Here is a 21362-nt window from a genome sequence, read left to right as displayed (position 1 = left end):
AGAAACAGTCGGTTTTGCTGCTGCCTCTCCTTTAAGACTTGACAGTAAATGCCCACTGTTTTGATTGGCTCTCTGCTGTTGACTGACATGCTCTCTCATTGCCATCTCACTGCTCACACCTACTGGGTAAAGTAAGCGCTGATGTTTTGTTGCGGAGGCGGTCAGATGCAAATGTCTACAGTGTGACATCACAATGTTAAGGAAGTAGAAAACTAGTCTTTTTAGCAGCTTGGTTTCAACAAATGCTCTTTTTGCATTGAGGAGAAAGTTTTGAGTTTGGAAACTTAAAGTATGTTTTTATAGACTATTTCAAGGACTGTTTATCAGTTTAAGGAAGTGACATCTTTGTCCCTTGAATATTTCCAGCTAGTTGTCAAACTTATTCAAAACAACAGCGGGAGGCGCTTCATTCATAGTGACTTTAACAAGATTAACATTACTAACGTTAATACAATTGTCATAAAATGTCATTATTCAAATGTGGACCATGTTTTTCAGTGGCTGGATGCTCCTTGGTTGCCTGGAACTAACGGAAATTAAAGTAACTATAAATGGACACATGAACTGCTGCAGTGAAGCGAGACAGCTGAATACATGCAGTATTAACAACTGTAGTACACTTCTTATCTCTGCAGGGGAACGACATTTATGCCAGCTGAACTTTGATAGGTAGAGCTCTAAAGGTGACTATAGATCGCATCCAATATAATGAACGAAGCTATGCAAGTTATTTACTTTGCATTTAGTCAATTAGACGCTTTTATTCAAAACGAGTTACAAATTAGGATACACACAAAAAATTAATCCTTACCTTGTCCGCAGGTCATGCAGACAGCTTCATTGAAAGGCTTCATTGATTATAATAGCAGTGATCCAATATTCCTGATCTGTCCACTGAGGAAATAATTGTGAGCATACTAACCATGATGCAGTGTCATTGCCTCTCTCGCGCAGATGCTCAGTATCAACAACACGTCTGGATAAGTCACTTCAGGTAAACGTTTGATGTTGTTTGAGAAAATATGTTAACTCATAGCCTTATTGAAATATACCGGAAGAGCTCCCAGGCCAGTAGCATTCTAATTTCTTTGTTAGTATTTATATCCTTGAAATGGTCTGTAGTACAATGACCACTTCGATGTATGTCAAAAGATCAAGGGGAATTTGATTCCTAATGTCATGACCCCTTTTAAGGTGTCTGAGGTCCTAAAAACAGCATGCATAATTATTACAAAAAGAATTAGATATATGTTGTTTATAATAGTTTTGGATGAAGTATATAGTATAGCATGTCACATTGCAAGACACTGCTGCCATTGCTATGTCATGTCCAGGGCCGTAGCTAGTGGGGTGAAAGGTGGGAACGATTCTAGGGGCCCAAAGGTTAGGAGGGCCTACAACAAATTTAAAATTGTATTTTTTAATAGGTAAGGGGCCCAAAGCAATATGGAGTCAGGGGGCACAGAATTCCTGGCTACGGCCCTGGTCATGTCATCTACCATTAACGGCAACCACTGTATGACAATAAGCTTAAATATTGGCATGCATGAAAAGACTGGCTATCGGGGTGATTAAGTGACCGTTTTCGGCTGAAAAGGAAATGTCATATTCTCAGAGTCATCCCATTGCGCTTCAAAGGCGGAACCAAAGTTTCGAGCTCTTGTTGCAGTGGGGAGGAATGATGTGTTACTCAAAACAGCTTCCTAGTGTTTGACGTGGATGTTGATGATGGCAGAAACTAAAGCAGCAGAACTGTCAACAGAAACATCAAACCTTCACATCTCTAACAGCGGCGGCAATGTGTCCTCACAGCCCAATAACCCCCTGTCCCGAAAACTCAACAAGATCCTGGAGACCAGGCTGGATAACGACAGGGTCTGTGACAGCTTTAGTTCGCCGCTTAGCCATTCAGTGCACCTGTCATTTAAATACAGTTTACAGTCAAAAGTAATCAAATAAATAACAAAGTCTCTGAGACTGATATACCATATTATATTATAGATACACGTTATTTTCTTAAAAAAATATCAATGCTGCATCTGTGACTTAAACAGAAAGTAAAGTTCTAGTCAAGATACTGTATGTGCAGCTCACTAACCAAAAACATACCATGGTATTACTGTATTTTCTTGGACATAGACCATAGTAATAGAATGTTTTGGACATGGTACAATGGTAATGTCATGTTTTTTTTAAATTACATGTACCATGACAATGCCGTGGTATTCTTAGAAGTGCCTTCTGGAGTACCATTTAACTACCATGGAACATGAATAAGATAATCGTTATCTTGATATTGTATGTTTTACATTTTTGGTCATGATATCATGGTAATACCATGTTTTTTGATGAACACAAATTTACTATGGTAATACCATGTTTTTGGCATGTACCATGGTAATGTTACTGCTATAAACATGTTATCTGATGTCTCTAGCTGTGATTTTCAAGCATCATATGCACAATCAGCATTGAATTACCTGTTGTCATCTTCTCAAATTGTGTCTATAGGAGATGCTGGAGGCGTTGAAATCTCTCTCAGTGTTCTTCAATGAGAACAGTCTGAGAACCAGGAGGAACCTGCGAGGAGACATCGAGAAACGAAGCCTGTCCATCAATGAAGAGTTTGTGCGGATATTTAAAGAAGTGACAGAGGTAAATCACAGGTTAAAACTGAGCTTGAAGAGATTTCTGTGGAGGTGCACACATGGATGAAAGGTGTAGATATGAAGAGCATATATATATATATATGTGTGTGTGTATATGTATGTATGTATATATATATATATATATATATATATATATATATATATATACAGTTGAAGTCAGACGTTTACATACACCTTAGCCAAATATATTTAAACTCAGTTTTTCACAATTAAATATATACAAATGTATGCAGAAGACTTGTGAAAGCAGGTTTAGACAAATATAATAAATATACAGTAACAAAAGTAAAATGTCCGTTAAAATGCTGATATAATTGGTTCCCAACCGGTCAAAAAAATAAAAAACAAATTTAACACATATGTTAAATGTGCAAGCTTTATAAATTTGTGGAGATGGCAAATTAAAAATGTAGAATATATGCAAGTGTTGAGCCTTTTTGTAAAAATGTATTTGTTTAAAATGGACTTCATTAATATTAATGATGGAAAAAATTACATCCAGTGTAATGAGTCAAAATATATATTTTTGTTTCCGGTTTGGAGATATATATATATATATATATATATATATATATATGGCATTTTTGTGATTAATTATCTTATAAGCCACATTGTATTCGAATGACAATTAAATAATTTGCAAACCATGCCACATCATTCCTCATGGGAATAGATTCCACAGTAATGTCCTTTCCCACTAAAAGAATGCATGTTTTAACAAATTATTATAAACCATCCCCAATGAAGAATTACTGTACATGTTTTGCACAGATACTAGTTTAATCACAACCAGCATGTATTATAAAGCTACAAACAGCATGAGTGTCTGGTCACTGTCACCTATGCAGATTTTTTCTCATATGCAACACAAAATAACTTTAAAACAATGCTGTTAGGGTGCCTCTACAGGTTTAAAAGTCTTGATTCTGAACTGTGTCTTTCTATAGGAACTAGAAAGTGTGCATGAAGATGTTCAAGCCATGAGCTCCTGCTGTGAAGAAATGACCAACAGATTAAAGGTTTGCTTTGCTTTTTTACTTACTGTATTTGCTTCATAGGCTTATACATTAAGTCTTCGAATAGGTAGCTGATGCATTACATAAGTGGACTTTATTTTTGATCAACATGAAGATTTTAGGTTGAATTTCAAATTTGCATAAATGTATAAGGCAAACTGTATATCTTAAAGCTGCATTACGGAAGACGTTTGGGTTAAAAATGAACTAAAGTCAATTATTGAGCGAGTATATCAATTAGTGTTCAAAACCCTGTCCTATACACTATATGCACAAGGTACTACTAGATAGTCAGTTTTGTCAATCTTCCTCAAAGCAAGTAAAATCTTGTTTTTAAATGCTTAACAGAATAACATAAGACATCATGACTCTGATTCTTCAGGTAAATATTATTTATAATAATATTTATATATATTAAAGATAAAAATTATTTGGTGTTCACAGGTAACCGCAAACCATTAGATTCATCCTCGTGGAAGAGCAGTGCCTAAGCACAACAGATGGAAAAAAACAAAACAAAACAGTGTTCCTCTGCAAGTTAATTGCAATTTTAGGTTTCAACCACAGATGTTGACAAAGAAGTTCTGTTGTACAGCTTTAAAGTTTTTCATAGTCACCTTTTTGCCTTCACTATTTCATTTTAAATGGTCCTGCAGTGTGACAAATTAATTTTTAAATGTACAATAATTCCATAAAGCCTCTCAGTCAACATGAGCTGCTAAAAGCTGCATGCATAATCATTCTAAAAGCATTAGCAATAAAATAGTTTTAGGTTGAGTTTAGCCAGGTAAAACTGCAGGATATGCCAACTTTCCAAAAGTATTTCATGTTAAGTACCCAAATAGTTTCTTTTATTCAGTTTAAAAATGAATTAAAATGATAAAGCTGAAGGATGAAGATGCTTGTTTTTCAAGTAGTTACTATCATGTTCTCTTGGTGTCAACAGGCGGCCAAAGAACAAACCCAGGACTTGATTGTGAAAACCAACAAACTTCAAGGAGAGAAGTGAGTTTGATATAATGCTCTGTGGTATGAACATAATGATGGATTTAGCAAAGCATTTCAACAGCACATATTAAAGGTCTTGTTTGGGTGGCCTTTTCAGACTGATCTCACTGTGAAATCGGAAAGAGCAGGTTGACTTTTCTTGAGCTGAAATCTTTCTGTGCTTACCAAAATTTGAAACACTGCCTCCAGTGGCCAAAGCGGAAAGTGCTGTTGGGTGAATGAGCATGTGTGAGCTCAATTTTTCAAGTGAAATGTCCACGATGGGGCGGCAAAAGCGAGTTGTGAAGCAAGTTGTTTTCAGCTGCACAGGCTATAGTACAGTGAAGACAAATGCATATTTTATAAGCTGTACCCCCCAACCCAACCCAACCCCCAAACCTAAACCTAACCATCACCAGAGTAAAAATGTGATGTCAGATGCAACCTCTAAATCGCGCTCGTCACTGACTATGCGAACGCGATTGCTTCCTGGTTTCAACGACAGATTCGAACCTGGGTCTCCCGCCCTGCTGATGCACATCCTGTCGCGCCACGTCAGAAGGTAAATGTACTGTATATAATACTCAATTTCAGGTATTTAGTGCCCCTTTGTACTGACTCTAGTTTTGTAAGATGATATTTAAATGATATGTAGGATAATTCATTAAATACTGGTTGGTCATTTAGCTGATGCTTTTTTCCAAAGTGACTTGCAGTACACAAATTGAATGCATACTTTTCGGTCATAGGGCCCTATTTTAAGAGCGCTAGCGTTAAGCGCAGCGTTATGCCATAAGTCATAAGTGCAAAGTCAGTAGGCATGGCCATTAAGTTTTGGTATTTTCGTAAGTAGGTTTGGCAAAATGGCCTGCACAACACGCAAAATGGCTGGATTAAGTGCAGTTTAATTCTGAGGTTTTCTCTGGTTATTCCACCGTCTATGTTGTCCATTCCCTGTCAAGCACCAGCGATATAAACAAAGACAGCACATTCATAAGACGTTGTGTAAATGGACTGTATGAAATGAATTAGAAGAATAGAAAATTATGTTCTCTTGTGCATTAACTGCGTTTTGATGATTGTCAGGCATATTTCTATGACAGTGACACGCTCCTTTTATACGCATGACAAATGTGATTCTCGTCAGGATTTGGATGTTTGCTCCGTAAAATGACAGAGAATGTAAGTATTAATCATTTTCATCTACTGACACACAAATCTAACTTGTAAATAGTATTAACAGTGATTGTATCAGCATGCACTTCACTTCTACAGGTCGAGTTTGATTTTGAAAAATGTAATTCATTTATTGAAACACGAAAATGTATTTCTAAATTGAAATTACACTTCAAACTGAACAAAAATATAATAAAAATAATGAAGTGGTCAATACCATACCAATTCAAAAACATTTTACTCTCTATAACTTCTTCCACTTTGTTTTGCAGTGTCTTAAAAATCACTGCAACAACAGGTGAAAAAAATACCATTGCAAATTAGATCATAAAAACAATTGTAAATTTAAACAATAATAATAACTGAAAAATAAACCATGACCTACTGTATAGTTTAACACATATCTCATAAAGATGGCTACAACTCTGATCGTCAGGGACATAATTTGATGTTATTTATTACCACCTGCTGGTGTAATCTCCAAACTGCAAATGCAGGATCTGAGTTTAAACTTTGCACTGAGTTAAGAGGTGATTTTCAAACGCTTGAGGACAATGACCTATTTCTCAGGAAAATTGTGCTTTGCGCCACTTCATTAACAAACAATACACCCACAGTTTGCGCGCATACACCCACAATAGCGCAAACACTTCCACCCATGCCCGCTTGCGCTTTGCGCTGGCACAGAAATTGTGATTAGAATTAGCGCTTTACGAAAATTGGATAAGACATTGCGTATGGTCATTGCGCACGGTCGTTGCATGTAGAGCTGCGCTTTGCGTGCTCACGAAAATAGAACCCTTAGTGTACAACCCTTTAATGACTCTGAAGGGTCAAGTTCACACTCGAATCTCAGCATATCGTTATTTGCAATAATTGCGATAGCCATTATTACGTTTATGTTAACCTGCATTACATCACTGCATTTACAATGGGCAACTTATTATATTTTGATAAAAGACTACAACTTTTATTTTTGTATTTTTTGGGGAATAATTTGCATTGTGAATTGTTCAGAAATGAGACCAACAATGTGTATTTAGAAAGTAAATAGGGTCAGTTTTGATCTTATGTTGAAATTCTGCCATACCTGTCGGACTCAGTTTGGTGTTTGTTTTAGCTTGACAATTTTCAAATCTTTGGACCATATGCAAAAATTGTTATACTAAGTGTAAGCAAATTGTAATTTGTAACATGCTACATGCAAACAACACATTTTGTGTTACTCTCTTTTGATACACCAGCGTTTAGCCGTACGTGAGTAAAACATTGTTTTTTTTTTTTTCAATTTTCTGGTGACACACGTGCAGATCTGCAAGATTAATTTAAAGCTCTTTTCTCTGTAATTGCTGAAAATTTAGCATGCCTTCCAGAATGTCACAGTGATCTATTTCTGGTAAACATCACAATGTTTGACTATCCTTGGCAGAACAGCAGAAATAGACACTATTCTCTTCGACAGCACTGTCTGCACGGCAGTCTATCTGTCTGAACGGATGACAACGCCACTGCTGTGCTCCACATTTTCCATTTCCATTTATATATCAGAGAAATCTGAAAGAGTGTGCACATGTTCACAGATGAGCTGAGCACTGTGAAGTCCAACTTTTGATGAAGCCTAATGAATCATTCATCATCTTCTGCTGCAATATTTTACCTCTGTTATACAATGTTGTGTTTCTGATTAATAGTCCATTACTGTATCTGTTTTGCTTCTTGATTTGAATGCGACTGATTACAAGCTAGCTGCTGATAACGACACAACGTGATACACAATAAGTCATAATGACAGCCATGTTTGGTTACTATATGTTTGGTTGAATGACATGCTATCAGGGAACTTGGCTGCAGGTCTGGGACTCGACATGAGGACACAGAGTGATATATTGAGGCTCTAGCTTGAGAATATCTCCCACTTCCTGCCACCCACATATCAGCTTTATGGCCGTCACTGGTGAAGTGTGCTTGTTTATGGCCATTGGGAGACTGCCAGTGAAAGTCATTTGGGTGTAATTGATAGAAGAGAGGGCTGACGCGATGGTGACACTGGGTAACGGCGTGCCATCTGTTGGACCAGTACGACACAGAGAGAGACACCAAAGTCCCTTTGAAGCAAGTCACTTTACTTAGCGTGTGTTTTTGAAACATCCCAGGGCAGTATGCAATAGGGATACAAGTACAGCTCCAATTGACTTGAATGGGGAAAGACTGAAATCTCAAATGTTTCTCAAACTTATGCTTCAATAACATTTAAAATCAACAATGCAATCTGAAGGGAATGGTATTATAAATTGTTTCTTTAGCTCCAATAGCACTATATATATATATATATATATATACACACACAGTTGTGCTCAAAAGTTTGCATACCCTTGAAGAATTGGTAATATATGTACCATTTTTAAAGAAAACATGAGTGAGCAGGCAAAACACATTTCTTTTATTTCTTATGGGATTCATATTCAACTGTAGATTATAACAGAATGGCACAATCATAAAACAAAACATGGCAACAAAGAAAAAAATGAAATGACACCTGTCAATGCCTCCAGGTCATGCAAAGTCTTTGGTCGTCTTGCATGAACCGCATGCTTGAGATCTCCCCAGAGTGGCTCAATGATATTAAGGTCAGGAGACTGTGATGGCCACTCCAGAACCTTCACCTTTTTCTGCTGTAACCACTGGAGGGTCAACTTGGCCTTGTGCTTAGGGTCATTGTTGTGCTGGAAAGTCCAAGAGCGTCCCATGCGCAGCTTTCGTGCAGAAGAATGCAAATTGTCTGCCAGTATTTTCTGATAACATGCTGCATTCATCTTGCCATCAATTTTCACAAGATTCCCCATGCCTTTAGAGCTCACACACCCCAAAACATCAGTGAGCCACCACCATGCTGCACAGTGGGGATGGTATTCTTTTCACTATAGGCCATGTTGGCCTCTCCAAACATAGCGCTTTTGGTTGTGACCATAAAGCTCTATTTTGGTCTCGTCACTCCAAATTACAGTGTGCCAGAAGCTGTGAGGCATGTCAAGGTGTTGTTGGGCATATTGTAACCAGGCTTTTTTGTGGCATTGGTGCAGTAAAGGCTTCTTTCTGGCAGCTCGACCATGCAGCTCATTTTTGTTCAAGTATCGTCGTATCGTGCTCCTTAAAACAACCACACCATCTTTTTCCAGAGCAGTCTGTATTTCTCCTGAGGTTACCTGTGGGTTTTTCTTTGTATCCTGAACAATTCTTCTGGCAGTTGTGGGTGAAATCTTTCTTGGTCTACCTGACCTTGACTTGGTATCAAGAGATCCCCGAATTTTCCACTTCTTAATAAGTGATTGAACAGTACTGACTGGCATTTTCAAGGCTTTGGATATCTTTTTATATCCTTTTCCATCTTTATAATATTCCATTACCTTGTTACGCAGGTCTTTTGACAGTTCTTTTCTGCTCCCCATGGCTCAGTATCTAGCCTGCTCAGTGCAACCACGTGAGAGCTAACAAACTCATTGACTATTTATACACAGACACTAATTGCAATTTAAAAAGCCACAGGTGTGGGAAATTAACCTTTAATTGCCATTTAAACCTGTGTGTGTCACCTTGTGTGTCTGTAACAAGGCCAAACATTCAAGGGTATGTAAACTTTTGATCAGGGCCATTTGGGTGATTTCTGTTATCATTATGATTTAAAAAGGAGCCAAACAACTATGTGATAATAAATGGCTTCATATGATCACTATCCTTTTTTGCATGATCAGTCATATTTCAAAATCAATGCCAAAATGTCACAATTTCTGCCAGAGTATGCAAACTTTTGAGCACAACTGTATATATATATATATATATATATATATATATATATATATATATATATTTATTTATTTTTATTTTTTATTTTTTATTTTTTTCAGGTTTGTCTAGCTCAGTGATTCTCAATCCTTTCATGGAGTACCTCCAACACTACACATTTTGGATGCCATTCTTATTTGACACACCCAATTGACCCTTTGCTAAGCCCTGCCTTAAAAGCGTTTCTGACCAATCCTATCTCAGCAATTGTTGCCGTCCGCCATTTCCTTGAGAAGTGTTTGCTTTTTCCCAACTAGAATCTATGGAGTATTGTGTGTTTGAGTAGTTTTAAGCAGAATTTATCAAAATGATCCACAAAATTTTAAATGTTGTTGCTGGGTCACTTGTAAAATGTAACAAGGTAACTACAGAGGATACACACAGTGTTTTTTTTTTTTTTTTCTTTAAATACATTTAGAGAAGAGCATGCTATGGATTAAACTGTTTCAGTCCTCATTCACAAATGAACGTATAACATCAGCGAGGATACCTACATTTGCTCCAAGGTAAATTAAAGCTAATAACTTAATGTTAATTCATGTATGTATTGATTCAGGTCTTAGTAAAGGCAATAGTAATTGAAGAGTGTAAGAGACATTATGAGCAGTTCTGTTCACTTACACTAATGTTATCAGGTGTGTAATCACCATTAAATGACACTTTTCTCTTTTTATGTGACTGCGATCAATGTTTGCCTTAATTCTGACTCCCAATCTCCACAGTTTTCAATTAAATTACTGTGAATTTTAGCAATTTATTTAACAAAATACATCAGATATATATGCTTTAAAATGTCACTCTTCATTTCAGCCCATGTAAGAATGTTATTGATTCCGTTTATGAGAATATTTTGCCAAAAACCGCACAGTTCACGGCAATCACCCATTCAGTCCTATGGTAAGTTCTGCAAAGCTTGTCAGAGCGAGCAACGGTAGCCAAGGGGGCCGGAGCTTAGCAGATCATGGAGCACTCCACTAATTAGCTAATCAGGAGCACTGTTTGTTAGATAAAGAAGACATCCAAAATGTGTAGTGTTTGTGATACACCAGGAATAGATTGAGAAACGCTAATGCACATGCATGTTCTAGAGTAAACACACTCGGCGATTGGCTTTTTTAACTGAAAAGTGACTGGTTTATATCGACACACTAAATAATGCTTCTGAAATGCTCGAGAGTCAAACGACTTAAAATTTAATCCAGGAGTTTGGTGTTAGCATGTTGCTAAGCCAGCAATATTCACATTCACAATATACAACACAATATTATAATTAAGTACATAACATACAGTGATATTGGGGAAAATACACCATTCTAAATTACATTCTTTTCAGTTTTGAATGACACAAAAGTATATTTCTTGTCAGAGGTGTCATGTATCTTTTGTTTGAGGAGGCACCAGTACCAGCCACCAAAAAAAAGAAAAATAAATAAAAGGTGCATTTGTGTAGATATTTGAATGCAGTAACAGGTGGCATAAATCACGGTAAACCATTTATCGCATGCTCAAAAGTTGATTTAAGTATTTCAATCTTTGGTATCGTTGTTTTAAATAAAACAATTTAATATTAATCACAGACAATAAGATAATATGCCACTATTTTGTTGGTGAACATAAAGAGAAAAAAGTGTAAAGACGCCACAAAACCGGTCAAATGAATGCATTTCAGCATCGCAGGAAATTAACAATGACTGATCAAACAAAAACATAGACATATTCAGGATTAATAATTTCTAGACATATTTCAGGATTTCTAGGTCAAAAATGGTCTTCGTTGGTGGCTGATGTACATGGTCATTCACACTTGTGAAGTTGGTGTTTAGCATGATTGCAATCAATTAATAGTTAGTGTTATTATGTGTTTGCATATCATGGACTGGCCTATATAAGTTATTTTTGGTCATCTAAGCATCTGTAACATTTTGAATTTAACAGTAATTTAACACCTTATTTCTTTAAGACTAGTTATAATATTCTGACTGTTCAGAGTGTGTTTTTAGTGAAAATGTGTCTTTAGTGAAAAATCAGGCTTATGATTTAAGTCATGTCAATGAATATCTGAAGGCAAACATGGCTGGTTTGTTTCCTAATATCAAACATCATTCGAACAGAACATATATTACAGAGAAGGACAACTTTGCTCAAAATTTGTTCATAATTCTTGGAGGTCCAGATTTGAAAGCCCTTGATTTTTGTCGCATGGTACAGTGTTGTAGCTGTTTTCCTCATCAGTGGTGGTTTGAATGTCGGGGTTGTCCAGCCGTTTGAGATGCTTGACTTCCTCCATAGCATTTTAAAGTATAAAAACTTCTCAGCAGAATTCAAATGGGTCACATAAATTTAGTGGACTGCGGCGCACTGAGTCGCGTCAGTGATTGGCTCTGCGTTCCTGGTTCTTAAACACAAATATCGGGAGGCACCTACATGCTCCAGAGATAACGCAGTGGATCATTGGCGCAAGTGATTCTGCGAAGGCTTGCTCGACACACATGTGAAACCAGGCTTAATCGCGTGGCACAGATGTGTGTTTCAGATAAGAAGCATATTTAGTGCTTATGAAGCATCGTTCGTGAGATGAATACATTGAATTTGCTTTGCCAGCCCGAAATTTCACTTTGGTGGTCAGCAAAAAATTTTCAATGCAGGAAAAAACCCTGATATTAGACTGAGGGGAAAAAAAAACAAACAGATCAGTTAACTGCACATAAATTGATACAATTAATTAGGTTAGTCGACATTCCCCTTGAGCGTGAGCTCCTTAGCATCAACGACCCGATTGGACTGACCAAATTTTGAGATTAAGATCTCTGCCACAGCATTTTGAAACAAAAATTCTTTTAAATCTACAATAATCAATCAATTTTATTGTCAAACGGACAAATACTTTTTTTGAAGTTCTAATAATCCAATCCAAATCCACTTGGCTCAAAAATTTTATAGTTTATAGTTACAGTTTCTCTCCATTTCTCTGAAATTTGTCTGTTGAGCTTGTCATAGTGCTTTCTGGGATTGCCTTTTAAATGAAGGATGCACTATGTCTTGGTAATTGGCCAAAAAGAGGTATGTTAGAAAGCAGCTGAATGTTGCTGCCTACCTTTTGGAACAGCCTTCATATCGGGAGCCTTTGCATCAGGGAGCTAGTTCAATAGAAATGGACACTCATTGTAGAAACAGAGCAAAGTCATTTGATTAAAAGAGATGAACTGAGGCATTAAAGTTCAGAAGCATGAGTGATTAAATGAGGACAGGAAGAGGAAAAACATTTTTTTTTTACAGGTTTATCATTTTATTTTGGGGGTCTACTAGAATAGGTTTACATGCCTTAATGTTCAAAAAACACATTATTTTTCTCATACTGTACATTGCTGCAGCCCCTCTTTTCACCCTCTGGCTGAAACACTCTGATTTACCTCCTGTCTCTTTAAAGCCCCCCTTTCTGAAAAGCCCAGTCTGCTCTAATTGGTCAGCTGGCCCAGTCTGTTGTGATTGGTCAACCGCTTAGAGCGTGTGTCAGAAATGTAACACCCCTTACCATAACTGAGTTTCAGGCTTCCTGAGCAGCTGTAAACACTATTGTAACTACGGTAACAGTGGCGTCGGTTTTGCCATACCAGTTTGAGCCCGAGTCTGATAATGAAAATTTGGAAGAACAAGCTGATTGACCCGAAACACCTTCGCAAGCACGACTTGAGCAGGATGTTTCACAGTGGTAAGTTTGAATTTTGTAGCTTTCTTACAAGTACACTGTTGATTATTGTGAACCTAACAAAGCTTCAAGTAAAATCTAAGTTAGTCATCTTTTGCTGGAATGGGTGTAGCCGAACTTTTTTCACCTGAGCTATGAATGGAGAACAGAGGCTTACTCCCATTTGGACATTACTGGGGGTATTAGAGAGTTAGTGAGCAAGTTAGCCGTGGACTACCGTGGATAGCGGCCGTAACATTACAGCTTGTAATTATATAATCATATAAGACTTTTGAGATCGACCATTTTGTTACACAGTTTTAGGTAAATGCCGGCCCACAGCTGAATAGTAAACCCTTACCAAAACAATAACATTACATAGCAAGTTAGCCGAGCACTACTGTGGATAGCAGATGTAAAATTACCGTTTGTAAAAATAAAACCATCTCCACACTTATTCACTATTCATGATAGTAAGAACGACAAACATAATTCTACACAATTGTAGGTAAAAGTGGGCCCGCAGCAGAACTATTTCAACACAATAACATTAGCAGGTTAGCAGGGGCCTACAGCTGTGCACATGGTGTACACCGTAGCTACAACACAACTCCGCATTTGAACTCTCAGTAGCAGATAAATCAACAAATAATCAAGCATACTTACACGTTGTGACCCTGAAGCGCCAGATTTTCCTAACAAAGTGGGAACTACACCATCTTTCAGGAGTAACCATCTTGAAAATTCAGCATTGGTTGTGGTTGTACTGCTGACGAATAGTGGTAAAAATAAATTTTAACCACTGATTCTTCAGTTCGTCTGCCTTTGGAAGTCCAAACAAAGAGGTTTTGCTTTCGTACTGAAGAAAACAGCATCTTCTCGACATGGCGACAACACTAACCCAACTCATCCTGGCCTCGGCTATAACTACATTGGTTTGAGGGCCAGAGTAGCCCTTAGGTGGGCATTATGCAAATGTGTTACCTAGTGACGTAGATACTTTACGGAAGAAATGGCTGGACTACAGACCAGGCGTTTCATGTAGTTCAGGAGAGAGAATAACTCCCTTTTGCATAGACTTTGTGCTTTGTAACTTTGCAGACCTTTTATATGCACAAACAGCTGTATTACACACTAAAGGAAAGGTAAAATCCCAAAAAGCATAATAGGGCATCTAAGTCAAGAGCCTCCACTGTTTCTCTGGCCTTACTCAACGGCCATTGATTTTGACACCAGAGGAGATGCTGACAGCAGTGATGGACAGCGGGCATCTCTTCGCTCTGTCGCCACCAGTCATGTATTCATCCAGTGAGAGAGTTTGACTAAATCCACAGAGAGACACACAGAGACGAACAGGTGGGAGATGAGATCGAACAGAGAGAGAAACATCAAGGATGTGCTTCTGAGAGCCTGTTAAGACTATAATGAGGTCATTTCTCCAGAAGGTGTTGTAATGGAATGCTGTCAGGAGATATTTGTTCATGACAAAAAATAATGATCAGCATTTGTTTAATGTTCTCAAAACACAGAAAGTGCAAACATGGAACTAAATGCAAACATGCAATAATTCAATAATAAAACCCAATTACATAATATTACATGTTTAAAGTTGTTTTTGCCACTGACTTGCAATCCTCTGATTTATTTCGCATTGTTTAAATTGAAATTCCTCTCATTTCACTTTTATCCAAAGGTTAATGTTGTTTTAGAGTCCTTTATTTGTCCTTTGTTTATTCTCAGTCTGATTGGGACAAATAAAAATCACTTCCTTTAATAACAGAGTCTCTTATGGGTATAACCAGTCATATCCATTTTACTGTATTGTCCCTTACAGACTCACATTTAGTGCTCTGTGAATATAGAGCGTTTCTCCGCATTGTGTTGTTCTACTGTCCTATTGGGACACAGCCTTTCTCTGTGACATTTTCATCAACCAGATGGGATTGTGCCTGCTTGTCCGGCTGCATTTTTACCTTGCCTGACTGTGCCTGTGCCCAGAGGGACAGCTGTGCGAGGGACAGGTCAGGGCATTGCTTGTCATGCTTTCATAGAGGACAGGAAGCAGGATCTAAAATATTAATACACACCTGCTGGTGTTCAGCTCTTTCAAATCTGGAGATTGACCTACCAAATGACCTTATTACAGCATAGTAGAGTTCACACTGTACCTAAATCCAATCTTTAGGACTGACTGTCTGCACTATCATAGCAAGTGATCAAGTCAGATGCAATTTATTGCACAGTTTATTTTGCTGCCATAATACCATAGTTTGCATTATTTTAAAATACATCACAAAGTGAAATTTTATTTTGGTAATTTTATTTTGAATAATCCAATGATGTGTCAGTGAAATTTAGAACAAAATATATAGTCTGGTAGAAAAAGTATGAGAAACAAATCATCAGCAATATTGGTCCCATCTATAGAAGATGAAATGTTACACATCATTGTAAAGCTTGGATTCTCTGCTTTCCAGTGACACCTGGATTGGGCTTTTAGACAACTCGAAAGCCAAGATATTCAATAAAACAGTCTCAGCACTTAAAAAAAAAATAGACTTGTTTTCTATGGGTGAGGGCTAAAATGCATTAGACCACCACCTACATTTCAGATCAGTATAATGTGATGGAAATTGATACAGGCAAAAAAAATTCTAGTATTTGCTGCCATCCAGTGCAATAAAATAAGACTTTTTGCTTGAAAACAGAGGACTCAGAACTGAAATGGCATGCTTTTAAATAAATAAATAAATGTTTATCATAAAATTGTAAACACATACAGTGTTATTTATGAATTATTGCAATCATTTCTTAAAAATATAGGGCTTATCTGTAAAAAAAAAAAAAAAAAAAACAAACAATTAAATTAGTCCATTGTATGTGTGAAAAGGGAGCTTTTAAATCTGAGTGTGAAAAATTTCAGGTGGAAGCCCCAAAATCCTGCAGAGTATAAGAGTAGTAGTTGTCATTGTGGAAAGAGAGGATAGAAAACTTTAAATGTTGCCTCAAATTTGAGCTTTGTTCAAATGCACTATGACATACTGTATCATCAATAGTTGTATGTCTTCTTTTTTTCTCACTTTTTTTTCACACTCATTTCGTAAAAAATACCTGAAGCTTTAATCAATTTTCAAACCAAATATGAATTTGGTTCGAAACCAAAAAGGTAGGAAAAACTATATGTCGAATTTAACATTTTCTCAAGAAAAGAGAGTGGTGCTTGCCATTGGAGAAATGCTGCCACAATGCTAGGGTCTTGTGGGTGGTATTTTGTGGGTGTTGCTGTGTGTCTGCTAAAGCTAGCATCACAATAGATGACTCCGAACAACTCTATTTTGGCTGTGGGTGTCACACTTACCGACTGTTTTGTGGAGATCTTGCACTCTTCAGTCGGAGGTATGACACACTTTCAGATTCAGAATGGTGGAGGGTTGACAGACATGCAGACTCCTCTGGACTCTCCCTCCGATTCCCTGTCACGTGCAGCTTGACAAAATATCAACTATTGTACCGCTTGGACATAAACAACTGCGTGAACAAGATGCGATTCATTGAGTGACTTTACCTTGTGAATGTGTGTGATTGTGTATTCATCCCCTCAAGGCTTGCTGTAGAAGGCGTTTGTCCATATCAGGGCTCAACGCTAAGGATTTTTTCTACTGCCCGGTTGGGCCAGTGCTTCAGATTTTTACTGGCCCTGCCAAAATTTTCACTGGCCCCAACACAAAAATGAAAAATAGCTGTTTTTACCATCATGGCTTTAAAAAATATGTCTGAAGATAAATATTTTTTTTACATATCTTATGTTTTTAATACAATGTCCCACAGGGGCCTGGGTAGCTTAGTGAGTAAAGACGCTGACTACCATCTCTGGAGTCATGAGTTCGAATTCAGGGCAGGCTGAGTGACTCCAGCCAGGTCTCCTAAGCAACCAAATTGGCCCGGTTGCTAGGGAGGGGAGAATCACATGGCGTAACCTCTTTGTGGTCGCAATAATGTGGTTCTCTCCCAGTGGGGCGTGTGGTAAGTTGTGCGTGGATGCCACGGAGAATAGCGTGAAGCCTCCACACGCACTACATCTCCGCGGTAACGCGCTCAACAAGCCACGTGATAAGATGCGCGGATTGATGGTCTCAGACGCGGAGGCAACTGAGATTCGTCCTCTGCCACCCAGATTGAGATGAGTCACTATGCCACCACGAGGTCTTAAAGCGCATTGGGAATTGGGAAGATATGATTTATGCCTTATGTAATCCCATATATGCACTTTACAAATATAAATGAATAAATACATCATTTTAAGCTCAGCCGTCTTACCATTTACACATGTGCTTTTAAGCCAAGATTTCTGTGGAGGAGATGATGGTTTTCGGTCACCCGTTTAGTCATGCTTTCATGCAGCTTTTGCCCATGTGTAGTGTTTTCACAAGAAGGATAAAAGATTTAGTCACTGAATTAAAGATTTGATTATTGGCTGAGAGTACAGACTTGCTACTAAATCGGTTGTGATGTGTAATATACATTAGGGAGATATTAGGCCTAATCTGTGAATTAAAAATGTGTATATAACATGAAATCAGACAACCCAAACAAGACCAACACTGACTGATATACAAAGAACAAAAACAAAAATACCTGTATGGTCCAGAAATGAGACATGTAACATGTGTTTTATGAGGATGATATGAAGTAGACTGTTTCAAATATTCATCTTCACCCTGCAGCTGAACAGCTCTGATAATAATAGCCTAATAGCCATAGTGATCTTGCTTCTTTTCATATCAAACGCCATTATCATGTCGAATTAATGTTTACGTTTTGAAACATTACCTAATTAAATGTATACTTACATTTTGGATATTGAGCAGACACGTGTATAACTGCGGTTTAACAAAGTTTATTACGTCTCGTTCGGCGCTTCATCTCTAAAGGCAAATTTATGAGAGAAAATGTGTTTGTTTTTTTACAGTGGGAATAAAACTAGCGCTCCATCCCTTTACGAGAGCACATGCATGTTAAACAGTCTAAGCTGCACGGAGAGAGATGATGATGAGACCTATGCATGGAGAGACGTGGATTTTCAGTCCTATAGAAAGAAACTGTTGATTTCTTGTGTTCCAATGTGTGGGTTAAAAATTTTCACCAACATGTAAGAAAGAAAAATGTGGGGATTTCGCGCACTGTGAACACGGAATGTGCGGGGATACTTAAAATGTTGCACAAGACGTTAAATCCCACTACGAAATTCATTAAGTGGGTTTTTTCCTGCTATTTTCTACACATTGGTAATAGCTGCTGCTAAGACACTTGGAAAAGAGCGAGGACAGTGCTAGGAGAGTGCACTCGGTGTCTGCACGATCTTGTGCGTGCACACGACTGTGCCTTGGCGCGTCTAGTATATTATGCATTTGCGCATCTTTGCGAGATAAATATACTCACGCTCGCTCCTCGGTTAGAAGTCTTCGTTCGCTCCGTGTAATTTTTGTGCTCTCTCGCTTGTTTTTTGTTTTTTTTGCACTAATGTTATAAATGCAGCACTGGCCCAATTGGGCAAGTGACAGTACTAGCAACTGGCCCGAATCTTTCTCACACTTTCCCCGGGCCATCGGGCAGTCCTTATTATCGAGCCCTGCCATATGCAGCTTTTAGTGAGTAGAGGATTTACACTGGCAGCCAAAAGTTTGGAATAATGTACAGATTTTGCTGTTTCGAAAGGAAATTGAACTTTAATATGATCAGGTAGAACACCGCTACAGTGTGATGCAGGATTAAGGTGCTCCTAGTGTTTTGTAATCATTGCTTGGTGGTTGCTAAGTTACTTACTGGCCCAAGTCAAAAGAGCCCATGCTTTTTATATACGTCTTTGTAATAGAAATACTTATTTTTTTTTTCAAGCAATGAGTGAGTAGTTTTAATTCATTATTTAATTCATAAGTTTTATATTGCTTCATAAAATCCTGTATTCAAAAAGATTGTTTGGATAAATAGGTTTGCATTGCATTGTCAACACCTTGTTTGCTGTATTTTGATAATGCAACATGCAAAAATAGGCTTAGTGGTGAAGCTCAGAAGTAGTGCTGCTTCTGCAACCTGTTAGTATAGGCACCAAAATTAATATGTGCAGCTTGCTGCAGGCCTTACTCGACTCTGAGACACTAAGATACTTTCTGTATATTAACAGTTGAGTGATCCCGGACGAGCCCCCATTTTATAATGTTACAGAGATTTTGTTTCAAGATTGTTGGAAAAAAACCCTACTTGGAAAACAGGAAAATTTTAATCGGTTTTCCATGTGGAATGTGATTTTGGATTTGTAGAAAACTGATTTCTTGCAGTTTTGTGCTGTTCAGACCACAAACAACTATACTGAATTGATGAGCCCCCACTTTATGTACTCCTCTTTTAACCCCCTAGACTCACCAGCCTGAGCTCTGAAAATTACATGACTGTGGCAAAATTTTCGAAAAATGATATTAGATGGTTCATAACATGTATTGCGGCAGTTCTGAGGTGAAATGTCCACTGTGTGGCACTAAAAGTGAGTTAAATGTTCTCTCAAACAGATGAGGTTTCTAAGGTTCTGAGGTTATCTTTCTACCCTAATCCTTAAACATAAACCTAACCGATAGTGTCATTAAAGCAAATGTGACATGAAAAACTAAATTGCCGAAGCAACCACATAAATTTGTAGTGCTTCTATGATACTTTCAGCTTTCTTGTCAACTCGCATGTTTTTCAGGACTCATACCTGATCCCTTACATCACAAGTGCAGCGCTCTATCAGTTGAGCAGAATGTTTTTCTCTTCTGTATTAGGAATATAGTATACAGGATTTGATATAAGTGTCATGGTTTGACATTGCCGAGTACATTTTTATTCTGAATGAAGAATAACTACACATTTCATTGTTGCCGAACATGACGCTTGTCATTGTGTTGTTTGCTTCCTGTACTGCTAATCATTTTGTTTTGTCAAATATCGGTTCAGGATAGTGATGAAAGCTCCAACAAAGGACACCAAGGACAGGTAAACAGACCAGGACCTGCCTGCATCATTTTTCCGTAACTCCATATCACTATCTCATTATTTCTTACTCTCATACTGGTGGAGTCTTTGTTGAAAGACATATTCAGTAAGAGGAAGTAGGTGAATGTTCATGACATATTGGTGACTGAAACACAGAAGTACTTGTGAATATAACAAAATGTGAATTTTGCAAACTTGTCATACTACTTTTAATCTGTTATGCATAACCAACGTTCTACATCAGTTCAGCCTCTGTGCAGTCTTTCTGATCAGCTAGCTGTCTGATCAGACCATAAGCCAGACCTTTTTTTAAATGTGGTCTAAACCACAGCTCTTCAACTCATGGTCTTGGCCAAATCCAATTTGTCAATCATTTTTATTGTGCCCTCAGATTGATTTTGATGAAATCTCTCCATAGCTTGTTACTTTAAAGTGCTCTCAGCGCATATCTCAGCGGTGAGTTAACAACTCTCAGCGGTGAATTTAACAACAGTGAGCAGAGAGTTTAACAATGCTCAGCAATGAGTTTAAAAAAAATCAGTGTGCAAAATCACAGTATTTGCAGGACAAGGAAAGGCTCAATTTTACTTACTGAAAGGGGATTTCAGAAAGATAGAGGAAGAATAAATATTTTCTTTTTTCAATATTCCTAACCTGTTAACAATAGCCCTAAAATGTTTAAATGACCAAAACCCATTTGTTAGTGTGAAGTCATGTTTATCCTCCAGCCAGTACTTTTTAAAGTAATTTATTGCCAGGCCTTCAAAAACCTAAATCAAATACCCCTGAATATTCTAAATTAAATAAATACACAGTTTTAATGGTATTTAGTTTTGCTTTTCATGTTAACTGTTAAGGTATGATAATGTTCGGCTAGTTCATCCAAAAAAGAAAATTCTGTTATCATCAATTCACTCGTGTCACTCAAAATTGTGATTTTTCCATGGAACTAGGGTGGGCGAT

At 37.6% G+C, this 21362-nt stretch overlaps 1 protein-coding gene across 2 annotated transcripts in view; it reads left to right on the top strand.

Annotated features, from left to right (window-relative positions):
• The first annotated feature begins 1684 nt into the window (after positions 1 to 1684).
• LOC127430023 (conserved oligomeric Golgi complex subunit 6-like) overlaps positions 1685 to 21362 on the top strand; it is a 104957-nt gene continuing 85279 nt past the window's right edge. Inside the window, exons 1-5 of one of the 2 annotated variants that reach the window (XM_051679431.1) lie at positions 1685 to 1875; positions 2512 to 2655; positions 3617 to 3688; positions 4632 to 4690; positions 5178 to 5234. In XM_051679431.1, coding sequence (XP_051535391.1) covers positions 1720 to 1875; positions 2512 to 2655; positions 3617 to 3688; positions 4632 to 4690; positions 5178 to 5234 — 488 coding nt within the window. In that variant the 5' untranslated portion in view covers positions 1685 to 1719. The remainder of the gene's footprint in view (positions 1876 to 2511; positions 2656 to 3616; positions 3689 to 4631; positions 4691 to 5177; positions 5235 to 21362) is intronic. The other variant, XM_051679432.1, reaches the window with a different exon arrangement.

Source organism: Myxocyprinus asiaticus, chromosome 39, assembly GCF_019703515.2.
Source record: "Myxocyprinus asiaticus isolate MX2 ecotype Aquarium Trade chromosome 39, UBuf_Myxa_2, whole genome shotgun sequence".
Classification (NCBI taxonomy): Eukaryota; Metazoa; Chordata; class Actinopteri; order Cypriniformes; family Catostomidae; genus Myxocyprinus; species Myxocyprinus asiaticus.
The sequence above is the reverse complement of the archived record's forward strand: the minus strand, read 5'-3'. Positions and strand labels throughout refer to the sequence as shown.